The sequence below is a fragment of the Abramis brama genome, assembly GCF_963993115.1.
Source record: "Abramis brama genome assembly, chromosome: 8".
NCBI classification, from domain to species: Eukaryota; Metazoa; Chordata; class Actinopteri; order Cypriniformes; family Leuciscidae; genus Abramis; species Abramis brama.
In genome coordinates, this window is record NC_139970.1 from 12,877,595 (window position 1) to 12,890,875 (window position 13,281).

The 13,281-nt window shown below is 43.9% G+C and overlaps 1 protein-coding gene across 1 annotated transcript; it reads left to right on the top strand.

Moving 5' to 3' along the window:
- The first annotated feature begins 9,994 nt into the window (after nt 1–9,994).
- LOC311088679 (uncharacterized protein) lies at nt 9,995–12,800 on the top strand. The gene is made up of 4 exons (XM_084122925.1): nt 9,995–10,305; nt 11,114–11,245; nt 11,501–11,638; nt 11,903–12,800. Exons 1-4 carry the CDS (start codon nt 10,221–10,223, stop codon nt 12,703–12,705), a joined length of 1,158 nt encoding a protein of 385 aa, XP_083979051.1. The 5' UTR covers nt 9,995–10,220; the 3' UTR covers nt 12,706–12,800.
- The last annotated feature ends 481 nt before the right edge of the window (nt 12,801–13,281 follow it).

Sequence of the window (13,281 nt, forward strand, 5' to 3'; positions counted from 1 at the left end):
ATCTGCTGTATAGCCCCCCTTCGCTTTGAGCTTGGGATACATGCTCTATCGCTCCTTTGCTCATCAGTTTTGATATTTCGGCGCGAAGTAGGTGTGCTACTTCTAAAGTCACCGTAGTTTCGACGCGCGCTGTGAAGCGGGGAGGGCGTCGACAAAACTGTAGCGAGAAGCCTCTCTTTATAATGTCTAGCACCCAGTCTGAAACCCCTGGAAGCGCTGCCCATGCCTCTGCATGGCTGGCTAAGGGTTGGATGCGAAGCGCGCTCTGTTCGCCGTGCGACAGAGGTGCTTCGGGGCGCAATAACATAGGCGTTACGCCTGTGACATTCGAGGCGGGGAGCGCGCTTAATACAGCGGGCAGAACGCTCGTCCTCGACCCTACTACAGTGCTTAACTGAGTGAGGGAGGGCTGAGAAAGTCTCGTGGGACTCATGCTGTCTGCTAGTAAATGTGGGCAGGAAACGGGCACATTCACTGCTTTGGACGCGCTGCCTGCCTGAGCAGAGCGAGCACGCACAGGTCCCGTTTTTACAGAGAGCCTGTGATCTGTGAGACATAGGGCCCTATTTTAACGATCTGAAACGCAAGTGTCAAAGCTCAAAGCGCAAGTAACTTTGTGGGCGGGTCTTGGCGCTGTTGCTATTTTCCCAGCGGGATAAATGACTCTTGCGCCAGGCGCAAATCTAAAATGGGTTGGTCTGAAGTAGCTTCATTATTCATAGGTGTGGTTTGGGCGTAACGTGAAATAAACCAATCAGAGCGTCATCTCACATTCCCTTTAAGAGCAGACGCGCTTTGTTCTAAAGCGGATTCCTATTATAACGGCGGATTTGCCAGACGCGCGCCAGGAGCGGTTCACAGCCAAGGAGAGCAACGCTCTCGTCAGGGACGTTGGGGATGGAGAAACCCACCCAAATTAACTTCGGTTAAAAAGGAGTATGATAATTTGGGTAAATGTGTAAGCTAGATGTATGCTTTTATAATAAATTGTCTATCTATCTATCTATCTATCTATCTATCTATCTATCATAATAATGTATGATTTGCAAAAATGAAAACTGCTGCTTCTGTGTAGATGAGAGAATCAAAGTGTATGCGCGTTGTGCACACGCTACATTGATTATGGCCAAGCATGCGCCCTTAAAATAGCATATGAATAACATGCGCAACGCGCCACTGACTTTAAACTATTTTTTCCTGGTTAGTGGCGCAATTGTTTTCTAAACCTGCAAAATAGCATGAAGGAACGTTTGCGCCGGAACACGCCTCCTTTTTTGCGCTGAACCGCCCAGGGAGCGCAAGTTCATTCCCTAGTTTAGCGACGTGCTTCTGTGGAGGGAAAAGCGCGCTTTGCGCGGGTGCAAAATAGGAATGATACATGCGTCAGTGTACAAAGTCAATTGCGCTGGGTGCAAGATAGGGCCCATAGTGTTCGTGGGCACTGGGAAGTGGGCACTTTTACTATGTTGGAAGCGCAATCGACCTGAGTCGATTTTATGTGCGCGAGCCCTAAGTGTACTCTGCCGTGCAAAGGCAAAAGACCTTAACTTCAATTTTGGTCAAAATTAGTTATTGACATTTTTGGAACAATGGACATCAGTTTTATCATGTGGAAAAATATCTTGAGTCAATTTTGTTCTTTTCTGCTAAAAATAAGATGTTGTTTTTGTCATAACTTCCAAAAGCAGAGGGAAAGCAAAGGCAGAAGCCCTTAACATCAGTTACGGTCTTTTAGCTTTGTTCCGCTGCACTCCGGAATGCTGGAATCAAGTTACAGTTGGAGTTAAGGCACTCTGCCTTTGTTTTAACAACGTTAAATTTTTGCCGCGCTGAAGTTACGGTGTAGCGTTAATGCCTATATGTAATTGAAAACAACGCGAGTGGGTTGGGGACGTCTCACGATAAGTAAGGGGAGGAGAAAACATTACCACGCAAACAAACAAACCCAGCAGATATAACTTAGATTGCAGCTTACCTTTTTTTAACATGGTCAAACTCAAAATCCATGGAAAACGACATCCACGGAGAAGACAATCCATTGTTTAAATCCATCATGTGCCGGCTGGCTAACCTAATCTATCAAAGTGCAAGTTGTCCGGAGGTTGACATTTTAAGTGTCGCTGTGGGTAGGCTATTAGTAGGCAGACGTCAGGTTAAACAGTTAAAATTAGGGTGACCTAAACGTTCTGTTTTCCCAGGACATGTCATGGTTTCACGTCTTGTCCTGGCCATCGTGGCTGTTTTTTTTTTTAAATTTATAAAGTGACGAAAATGTCCTGTTTTTTGGGCCGTTATAAGCATATAGCCTACTTTAAATTTACTGGCGCTTATCTTTGCACACACAACATATGAAACCGGCTAATCAGCGCGTTCCTCAATCCGCAACGGCAAGCAGAGAGCACGTCAGAAAACAGAGGCGCCTGTGTGTGTGTGTGTGTGTGTGTGTGTGTCAAATCAAATCTTTCAAATGTAAGAAATATTTGTGAAAGGTTACTTTAACTTCTTCTTTAGTGTTTAGTGTTTTTACTTAAATTAAGAACACTGATAAAGTTTTTAAAACGATCCAGTACAGTAGCCTTCTCATTATTTTTTATTTTATAATATTCTATTGATGTAATATTAAGCCTTCTAAACAGAACTCACTAAATGTTATTTTAAGACTATCATTGTTATCATAGAAATGTTTTATAGAGTGATAAAAGTCAAAATGGTCAATAAATTAGAAGTTAAGGTACTTTGCCTTTGTATGAGCCATTATTGTTTTGCAGATTATGCAAAGGCAGAATGCAGTAACTTCCGAATAAGGGTCAAAGGTCAAGTTTGAGCTCAATTTTTTTTAATGTAGATAAATATATTCATTATGACAACTACTTGGCAAATTTTCAGTGTCCTACCTATCATACAATTGGCTGGACAACAAAAAAACTTTAAAGTCATTTTTCTCAGTTTCACACTCTGGTGAGTTAAGGTCTTTTGCCTTTGTAGGGCAGTACTGCCCTACAAAGGCAAAAGACCTTAACTCACCAGAGTGTGAAACTGAGAAAAATGACTTTAAAGTTTTTTTGTTGTCCAGCCAATTGTATGATAGGTAGGACACTGAAAATTTGCCAAGTAGTTGTCATAATGAATATATTTATCTACATTAAAAAAAATTGACCTCAAACTTGACCTTTGACCCTTATTCGGAAGTTACTGCATTCTGCCTTTGCATAATCTGCAAAACAATAATGACTCATACAAAGGCAAAGTACCTTAACTTCTAATTTATTGACCATTTTGACTTTTATCACTCTATAAAACATTTCTATGATAACAATGATAGTCTTAAAATAACATTTTTGTGAGTTCTGTTTAGAAGGCTTAATATTACATCAATAGAATATTATAAAATAAAAAATAATGAGAAGGGTACTGGATCGTTTTAAAAACTTTATCAGTGTTCTTAATTTAAGTAAAAACACTAAACACTAAAGAAGAAGTTAAAGTAACCTTTCACAAATATTTCTTACATTTGAAAGATTTGATTTGACACACACACACACACACACACAGGCGCCTCTGTTTTCTGACGTGCTCTCTGCTTGCCGTTGCGGATTGAGGAACGCGCTGATTAGCCGGTTTCATATGTTGTGTGTGCAAAGATAAGCGCCAGTAAATTTAAAGTATATGCTTATAACGGCCCAAAAAACAGGACATTTTCGTCACTTTATAAAAAAATAAAAAAAAACAGCCACGACGGCCAGGACAAGACGTGAAACCATGACATGTCCTGGGAAAACAGAACGTTTAGGTCACCCTAATTTTAACTGTTTAACCTGACGTCTGCCTACTAATAGCCTACCCACAGCGACACTTAAAATGTCAACCTCCGGACAACTTGCACTTTGATAGATTAGGTTAGCCAGCCGGCACATGATGGATTTAAACAATGGATTGTCTTCTCAGTGGATGTCGTTTTCCATGGATTTTGAGTTTGACCATGTTAAAAAAAGGTAAGCTGCAATCTAAGTTATATCTGCTGGGTTTGTTTGTTTGCGTGGTAATGTTTTCTCCTCCCCTTACTTATCGTGAGACGTCCCCAACCCACTCGCGTTGTTTTCAATTACATATAGGCATTAACGCTACACCGTAACTTCAGCGCGGCAAAAATTTAACGTTGTTAAAACAAAGGCAGAGTGCCTTAACTCCAACTGTAACTTGATTCCAGCATTCCGGAGTGCAGCGGAACAAAGCTAAAAGACCGTAACTGATGTTAAGGGCTTCTGCCTTTGCTTTCCCTCTGCTTTTGGAAGTTATGACAAAAACAACATCTTATTTTTAGCAGAAAAGAACAAAATTGACTCAAGATATTTTTCCACATGATAAAACTGATGTCCATTGTTCCAAAAATGGCAATAACTAATTTTGACCAAAATTGAAGTTAAGGTCTTTTGCCTTTGCACGGCAGTGTAGGGCTGTGCTTGTGTGTAGGGATGGGCACTGAGGAGTGGGCATCGACACTACATTTATAGCACCATCGGCCATGGCCGGGACACCAGAAAATACACTCTTTTCGGGATATATCTGGGTAGCCGTAAAAACGGCTTTTGTGTGCAGGCAAGCGGGCAGCTGTGCGGGCTTGCGCTTTGCAGAAAACGCTGGAACAGTCGCAATTCTTGGGGCTGAAACAGCGGCGCGCTTGGGTGAGAGACCGGCCGCAACGGGACTCACACACCTGCGCTTTCCTAGGCGTGCTAGGACTTCTTCGGGGCTTCCGGCTTCACTGCAATCCTCGGTTGCTAGAGCGAGAGCGGGGCCTAGAGCTGCGCTGCTGTCGCTGCTGTGAAGAGGCGGCCGAAGGCGGGGGCTGAGGCTGAGAGCTCCGCGGGGTCTGTTTTTCACGACTCGCTGCAGAACCAGAGCGCTTCGGGAGGAAGTGCTTGAAGGCTTGAGACGCTTTCTGGGCTTCGGTAAATCTCTCTACGAACTCGGAGAGAGAAGATCCGAAGAGGCCAGCGGAAGACAGCGGGGCGTCGAGAAACGCGGTGCGCTCGGAATCAGCCGTCTCCGTGAGCGTCAGCCATAAGTGCCTCTCAGCAACAGTGGCGGAAGCCATACACCGTCCCATGGCTTGTGCAGCAGACTTGGTAGCGCGGAGGGAGAGATCCGAAGCGCTTCTCAAATCCGCGATGCAGATAGCGTCAGGCCCCATCTCGTCCAGCTTACGGAGGAGATCACCCTGGCAAATCTGCAGCGTAGCCATGGTGTGTAGTGCCGACGCAGCCTGCCCAGCGGCGGAGAAAATTCGCGCGAGCAGCGTTGACGTCATGCGGCAGGCTTTGGAAGGGAACACCGGTTTAGTCCGCCGTCCAGCAGAGGGCGGGCAAAGGTGCGTCGCTATCGCCTGTTCCACCGGCGGAAGTGAAAGGTAGCCTCTGTCTTTAGCATTATCCAAGGAGGAAAATGCTGGCGACACAGACGAACGTGTTCGTGCTGAGTAAGGAGCGTTCCAGGCCTTCGCAACTTCTTCGTGAAGCTCAGGAAGAAAAGGAGCGGGCTTTGATTCCGGAGAGGTGCGCTCACCAGGGAGGAAGCTACCATCCAGCCGGGTGCGAGAAGGGAGTTCCGGTGCAGACCACTCGAGGCCGAGGCTCGCCGCGGCCAACGCGAGTACTCGCATGAGCTCCTTCTCGATGCTAGCTCTTGTCGAAGGCCTACGGGCAGGAGGCGCGAGATCCTCGGAGCTCGCCCAGTCCTCGCTGCCTGAAGCTAGCAGAAAGCAGGAATCTTTCTCCCCCGACGCGGCTTCGGAAACAACTTGGCGCTGAGCATCAGGAAGTGATTCAGGGGAAGCCGGTGAAGCAGGCGGGCGAACCGGCGAGCTTGGTCGGGTTGGAGCGGGTTCCGGGACCCGCTGCGAGCGGCGCTTCTTACGGCGCGGCAGCGCGGCGGGGAGTGCAGGCTCTGAGAAAAATGCCAGGCGAGTCCTCAGAGTCACCATCGGCAGAAGCTCGCAGTGAGGGCAGCCGCCGTCAGCGAGCGCGAGCGCTGCATGATCCTCACCCAAACAGGAGACACAGATGACATGACGGTCTCCCTCGGTGAGTGGGGCTCGGCACGAGCCGCAGGAAGGCATCTTTAGAAAGACGCAGCTCTTTTAGGGGGTGAGTGTTGCAAGGCGAACACACACACACACACACAAGAACAATAATAAAGAAAGGATATGGCGTCGGAAAGCGCAGCAGGCCCTCATTGGCCTGACGTCACTTCAGGCCTCGCTCGATAGGCTTATGCAGTTGCCGCAGAACAGCCAATGAGCGAGCAAGCTGTCTCGCCATAGCTGTGTACTGCTGCAACGCGCTTTACATATATGGAAAATTAAGGATAATTTTTTGCTTCAGTATTTCGTGAAAAAAGAGTTTTTCCCGTAGCGTTTTTACAAAAAACGCAGTACGAGAGGACTCTCGTAAGAGAACCCATATAATCACTAATAGGCATTTTTGTTTACTGTTAAACATGAACATTAGTGTTATAATATGGCTGCAAAATTGTTACCAGACTGTATCAATCCTGAGTTTATTTATTTTTCTCCTTTTTTTTATTTTAAGAAATGCATAAGCCTACAATATAACGTGGGGAGCTAATTCTAACCGATAACTCTGCATTTTACATGTATAGTGGGTTTCTATATTTGTTTTGTTTTCTGTTGAGTAGCTTATTAAAATGCTTAAAAGGAAATGAGGGTGGTCATGGGGACGGCATCATTTTTGAAGATGTACACCAGTACATTTGTATACAACATATTAACTGATGTCCATGCTTTCTATCAGCATTGCACCATTACTCACTCTACTACAGTGGGGTAGGTTGTAACTGCACTCTCAGTCTTTGAAACCGATTGATGCAATTTAGTGAAAAATGGTAGATTTCTAAGCTACTTGAATTGAAGCAGATAAATGTGTGAATATTATAAAGTGAGACTCATTGCAAACCCCCTGACTTGCAAATGCTGAAGCTAACTATTACAGCACTTCCTGGTCTCCCCTAATGATCCTCTTGAATCCTCTTCTGTAGTGTCTGGTCAGTGTCCGGCGATGCTGACGGCCATATATATATATATATATTTATATTTATTTATTTATTTATTTATTTATATATTTTTTTAGAAAGACTTAAGATAATAGGTGGATTATTCATGTAAAGTGGGATGAAAGAAGTGTAGATGGCCAAGCCATAATGCCAGAATAAAGAGGTGTCAAAGGTTCGTCGATTGAGTACAGTAAAGCATGAATGGGCCAGTTCTCCTCACCAGACATTAGTCATAGACTGTAAATGGGTGATTACAGGGCAATAACATATTTGATTAGCATCTTATCAGCCTTCTCTAAAAAACTCCCCTGACATCTCTTTTCAAGCCTGAAGTGAGCAGGTTTTTGTGTAGGTGAAGACATCGTTGAACTCCTTTTTGCCAACACAGTATGTTAGCTGAGTGCATCCTCTGCTGCTCGCATCCACATTGATGGTTGGCCCCGGTGTCCTCTGCTGCTCACTTCCAGAAAAGAAAATAGCATGTGACTCATTACCATTATCACTGATTCACTTTCAAGAGTAGTCGTGACCGAGAGGTTAAGGCGATGGCCTTGAAAACCATTGGGGTCTCCCCGTGCAGGTTCCAACCCTGCTGACTACGTGGCTCCTTGTCACTTTGTCTGATTGTGACATCCAGGATCTTTGTACAAGCTGCTTTTTTTTCTAACAAGGAAATTGGGCTCTTTTCAAGCCTGAAGTGGGCATCGTTTCAAAAGGCCCAGATCAGGCTTTGGCATCCCCCGACAACTTCACGGCCTTCACGTTGTGCAGCTCAAGAGTCGCCGCATTATATTTTATGGAGAATCTTGGATATTAGTGTTTTGAAATGTTGCATTCGTTCTCTCTTAGAAAAGTCAAACAGAAACCTACTCATAACGTCCCAATTGCTCGTTTGTCTAAACCACCTTAGAGATAGCAACATGCCATGAAAAAAACCCTCCACTCTTGCAATGTCAGTGTTCCTAGCTTTGGAAGGAGCAACTGTAACAAATTAGCTCAAAGGGGAAATATTAATAAGAATCCATAATTACCAATTATGATTCATTATTAATATTTGGGTCAGTTAATTAGATTAACTTTGAGGTAAGCTAAATTAATATTACAATCAATTAATCAGTTCCAACAAACTCTTTGATTATTCATTTATTCTAAGAAAAGTGTATCTTTCATGGCCACTGAAAAATAATTATTTCTTAGCATGTACAGCGCTTAGAGCATGTAACAAGATCAAGATCGTAAAAGGGACTTTGTTGCAAGCAGGGAATCAGAACCAAATACCTGTTGTGCACAAGTTTTATTAACTAAATCACAAACATAACTAAACTAAACAAACATACATACATACATTCATACATACATACATACATACATTCATACATACATACATACATGCATAGGTAAAAGGGTGAGTGATATGGAACTGGAAGCAGGAAATAGAACTATGGAAAATATCTATTTAACTATGAAAAGAACCATCAGCTTATCATTTTCAGAGCACTTCATTAAATTGATACTTGCATGGTCAGTTGCAATCATGGACAATTTTTGAAGTGGTTGAAAATTGAGTTCGTTGATGAGTCCGTGAGTGTCAAAAGTCATGGTGCAAGTTGCCATCGTTTTCTTCTCTGCTTGATGGAGAAGATGATGAAGACTTGCATGGTGGTTTCGACGCTGTTGTGGGTCGGAGCTTGCAGCCCGGGGGCCTGCTGAGGCCATGCTGGACAGCACGGCGTCCTGAAGTGTCGAGAAGGCCAAGAGTTGATCGTCGCTTGTTCAGTGATGGTAAGTTGCAGTTTCCTGGACTGAAGCTCGCTTTGGGAGCATGAAAGCATGTAGACAATGCTCAGGCCTTCTGGGGCCCTTGGGCTTGCCGTTGACACTGTATGTGCAGGCCCGGGGCGAGTGGAAAGATTGCTTTCTCTGTATAGCCTTTAGTACTCTGCGTTGTGCGGGCAGCATCCCCAGTCCAAATCCGGATCATCGAACCCTGCCGACTACGTGGCTCCTAGTCACTTTGTCTATTTGCGAAAGGAATTGTGACATCCAGGAGCTTTGTATGAGCTGCTTTTTTCTCTAACACGGAAAATTGGGCAACCCATATCTCTTTTCAAGCCTGAAGTGAGCAGCTTTTTGTGTAGGTGAAGACGTCGTTAGTTTATAAATAAGTGTTTTGGCACACCTGTCCGAGTGGCGCTACAAATCTGATTTTATTTCGGGCATGTTAAATTAGCATTCGACAAACAAACTTTTATTTATGTACACTCACAATAACAATTAAATGTTGTGCTTTTGTAAAATAAAGAAAACAAACAGGGTGCCGTCTCGGTCTCCGTCACAGAAATGAACCAAAACTCTATAGGCTACTTGGCTCGGTCACGATAAGAATTCTATATCTATAGAAAGCTTTGAGTGAACAAATATTATCTGATTATGCAATCCATATGAAACCATCCAATATTAAATTGGCTATGATATAACCATGGCTTTGTATTCCCCTATATTCACTACAGTGGCTGGAAACATTGTTTTCATTCATAATTACTTGCATGGATTCACATCGCAAATCAATCAGCAATTGAAAAATTCAGATTCAAATTCTAGACATGCCCCTGTGTTTCTTGATGATCAATGCAGATTTATGCCAGTCTCCAGTAGAGATCCATTTCCTGGAGAGTTTAGGTGTAGGAGTTTAGTCATAATTACAACTTGTAACTTGTGGTAGAACTCCGACTTGTACCACGTGATCGCTGTACCACCTGACCACTGCAGATTCATTTGCCGTTGATAGTGTTGCCATAAAAACAATCAATCATCTCCTAATTAAGGTAATTATTACGACGTCCAACCCTAATCAAACACACCTGAACAAGCTAATCAAGGTCTTCAAGATTAGGCTATATTAGAAAGCTACAGGCAAGTGATTTTCATTAGGGTTGGAGTTACCCAGACCCCCAATTGGATCTTTAAAAACGCATTTTCAAAAAGTGTTTTAAATTCTTTTGGTAGCGTTTGTTGTGGGCCTCAGCTGATATTTTGATGCAGCAACAGGGGTTTTTCTTTGTAGTTTTGTGGTCCTTGCTGTCTGCCCCTCCTGACTCACTAATTCAGTGCATCTTCCAGCAGAGTTGCTTTTGAGATTGCAGGTCGAGAGGATGACAGCTCAAGTGTACTGCTCGTTTAGGGCTGTTTTATTGTGTCTGTCTGCTTGTTTGAGCACAACAGACGCTGGAGTCCTAGGTGAGAAGTTCTTTTAGCTTTGTTACGTAGCCCGAAGAAGTGCATAAATAAAGTGCCTTCCAAAACTTGATTTCAGACACGTCTGCTTACAAAAATACAGTACAGACGTGAAGTGGAAGTTCATCTTTGTATGTTGGTTTAGTTTTAATAATAAGCAAAGTATAAATATGCAAATTGTCATAAGTTTATGCATTTTTCACTGTACAAGTAAAACCCATATAATCACTAATAGGCATTTTTGTTTACTGTTAAACATGAACATTAGTGTTATAATATGGCTGCAAAATTGTTACCAGACTGTATCAATCCTGAGTTTATTTATTTTTCTACTTTTTTTATTTTAAGAAATGCATAAGCCTATATAACGTGGGGAGCTAATTCTAACCGATAACTCTGCATTTTACATGTATAGTGGGTTTCTATATTTGTTTTGTTTTCTGTTGAGTAGCTTATTAAAATGCTTAAAAGGAAATGAGGGTGGTCATGGGGACGGCATCATTTTTGAAGATGTACACCAGTACATTTGTATACAACATATTAACTGATGTCCATGCTTTCTATCAGCATTGCACCATTACTCACTCTACTACAGTGGGGTAGGTTGTAACTGCACTCTCAGTCTTTGAAACCGATTGATGCAGTTTAGTGAAAAATGGTAGATTTCTAAGCTACTTGAATTGAAGCAGATAAATGTGTGAATATTATAAAGTGAGACTCATTGCAAACCCCCTGACTTGCAAATGCTGAAGCTAACGATTACAGCACTTCCTGGTCTCCCCTAATGATCCTCTTGAATCCTCTTCTGTAGTGTCTGGTCAGTGTCCGGCGACGCTGACGGTCATGCCCTCCCGACGAGGATGCACTTCTGATAGAGACTGCTCTGGAGGACACAAATGCTGTCAATTTCCCTGTGGGTCCGCGTGTGTGCCGCCTGTTTTCAGTGAGTTTTAATTATTGATGCATGCTATACGTCTTCCAGAAAAAAAAACCTGAAAAAATGTTTTCACTCAGGAATTGCTAGTAAGTTTCACAAATGATTGCAAAGAAACCGCAAGTAACACATTGAACTAAACGTGAAACTATGAAGTAGATGGACTGAATATTCCGGTAAATCCTCCTACTTTTTTTTTCATACAGTGTATGAGGCATTCAGTATTCAGTGATGTGGTTTCTCTGTCATGTGTCTCTGTAACAGCAAAGCCAGGGGAGTGTCCAAGCACAAATTTTGGAGCAGGAATGTGTGCAGAGTTGTGTTCCTATGACAGTGACTGTCCGAACGATGAGAAATGCTGCTGCAATGGATGTGGACATCAGTGTATGGATCCATTTGCAGGTATTTGCTGTTATATTAGTGTTTGGGTCAGCTTCCTTATTTCAGTTTGTCTCGTTTTATAATTAATCGTTCTCAATGTAAAAAGTATTCAGCCAATAGCACGGTTTAAAGCACAGGAAGGCTTTACAAAATGAATTCATACGATTAATACGATCATGATTAATAATTAAGAGGAGTAAAACTTGGTATTTGGGTTTTGTGCTGTATCTGAGACTGAATGCCTCTAAACCGACTGACTAAAGTTGACTATCTGGATCCATCCAGTGAAGCCTGCAGCCGAACCTCCGAAGCCTCCAGGGAAGCCTGCAGCCGAACCTCCAAGGCCTCCAGGAAAGCCTGCAGCCGAACCTCCAGGAAAGCCTGGAGCCGAGCCTCCAAGGCCTCCAGGAAAGCCTGCAGCCGAACCTCCAAGGCCTCCAGGAAAGCCTGCAGCCGAACCTCCAAGGCCTCCAGGAAAGCCTGCAGCCGAACCTCCAAAGCCTCCAGGAAAGCCTGGAGCCGAACCTCCAAAGCTTCCAGGAAAGCCTGCAGCCGAACCTCCAAAGCCTCCAGGAAAGCCTGCAGCCGAACCTCCAGGAAAGCCTGGAGCTGAACCTCCAAAGCCTCCAGGAAAGCCTGGAGCCGAACCTCCAAAGCCTCCAGGAAAGCCTGCAGCTGAACCTCCAAAGCCTTCCACCGAACTACTGGAGCCTTCTACCGAAGAGCCGGAGCCTTCTAACGAACTACCGGAGCCTTCTACAGAACTGCCGGAGCCTTCTGCTGAACTGCCTGAGCCGGAGCCTTCTACCGAACCTCCTGAGCTGGAGCCTTCAGACGAACTGCAAGTGATGCCTGCAGTGGAACCCCCGAAGCCTCCTGTGAAGCCTTCAGCCGAACCCCCGAAGCCTCCGGTGAAGCCTGCAGCCGAACCCCCGAAGCCTCCAATGAAGCCTGCAGCCGAACCCCCGAAGCCTCCAATGAAGCCTCCTGTGAAGCCTGCAGCCGAACCGCCCAAGCCTCCAATGAAGCCTGCAGCCGAACCGCCAAAGTTAACTTACCCTTATGGCCAATGTCCTGGCCATAAGTAATGTGGCTATGCATGCAGTTAACTGTGCTGATTTAACCATTGGATGTATGGTGTTTTCCCTGTTTATCACCAAATAAATCTCACACTTGTAAGACCATTTTCCTCTTTTTTTTTTTTTTTTTTAAGTGGGAAAACAAGGAATTTGATGGGGGTTTGTTTTGTATTCCAGTGTTAGTTTGGCTGTTCTCTCACATAATGGCTCATTGGAATCAATGCATGAAATCCCACCCTCCAAAGCCACGCCGCCTTCAAAACGCTTGAACACACAGCAGAGTCTGTAAAGTGTCACAAGACGAAAGACTGCACTAAATTGCCTCATGTCTAAAATGCATACCATTACAGTGGTAATGAACATAAACAACTTGCAGTGCTCTAGTTGTACCACCTGACTGATGCAGATTAATTTCGGTGTTGACATGGAAACGTCTGAATCCAAATGCAATGATTGGCTGAAGAGTCTATTATTGATTGCTATAGGATGTGAAGTTTCAACCAGTATTGCCTATTGACCAATAGTCTTCTGCACTCTGAAGCATTTTAGTGAAATTGTGTTTTCTAGTGGTCATTTTAGGAAGTT

Coding starts and splice junctions, on each gene's coding strand:
- LOC311088679 (XM_084122925.1), top strand. CDS start 10,221: ATGACAGCTCAAGTGTACTGCTCGTTTAGGGCTGTTTTATTGTGTCTG. Junction 11,246..11,500: donor GTGTGTGCCGCCTGTTTTCA/GTGAGTTTTAAT, acceptor TCTCTGTAACAG/CAAAGCCAGGGGAGTGTCCA. Junction 11,639..11,902: donor GTGTATGGATCCATTTGCAG/GTATTTGCTGTT, acceptor GGATCCATCCAG/TGAAGCCTGCAGCCGAACCT.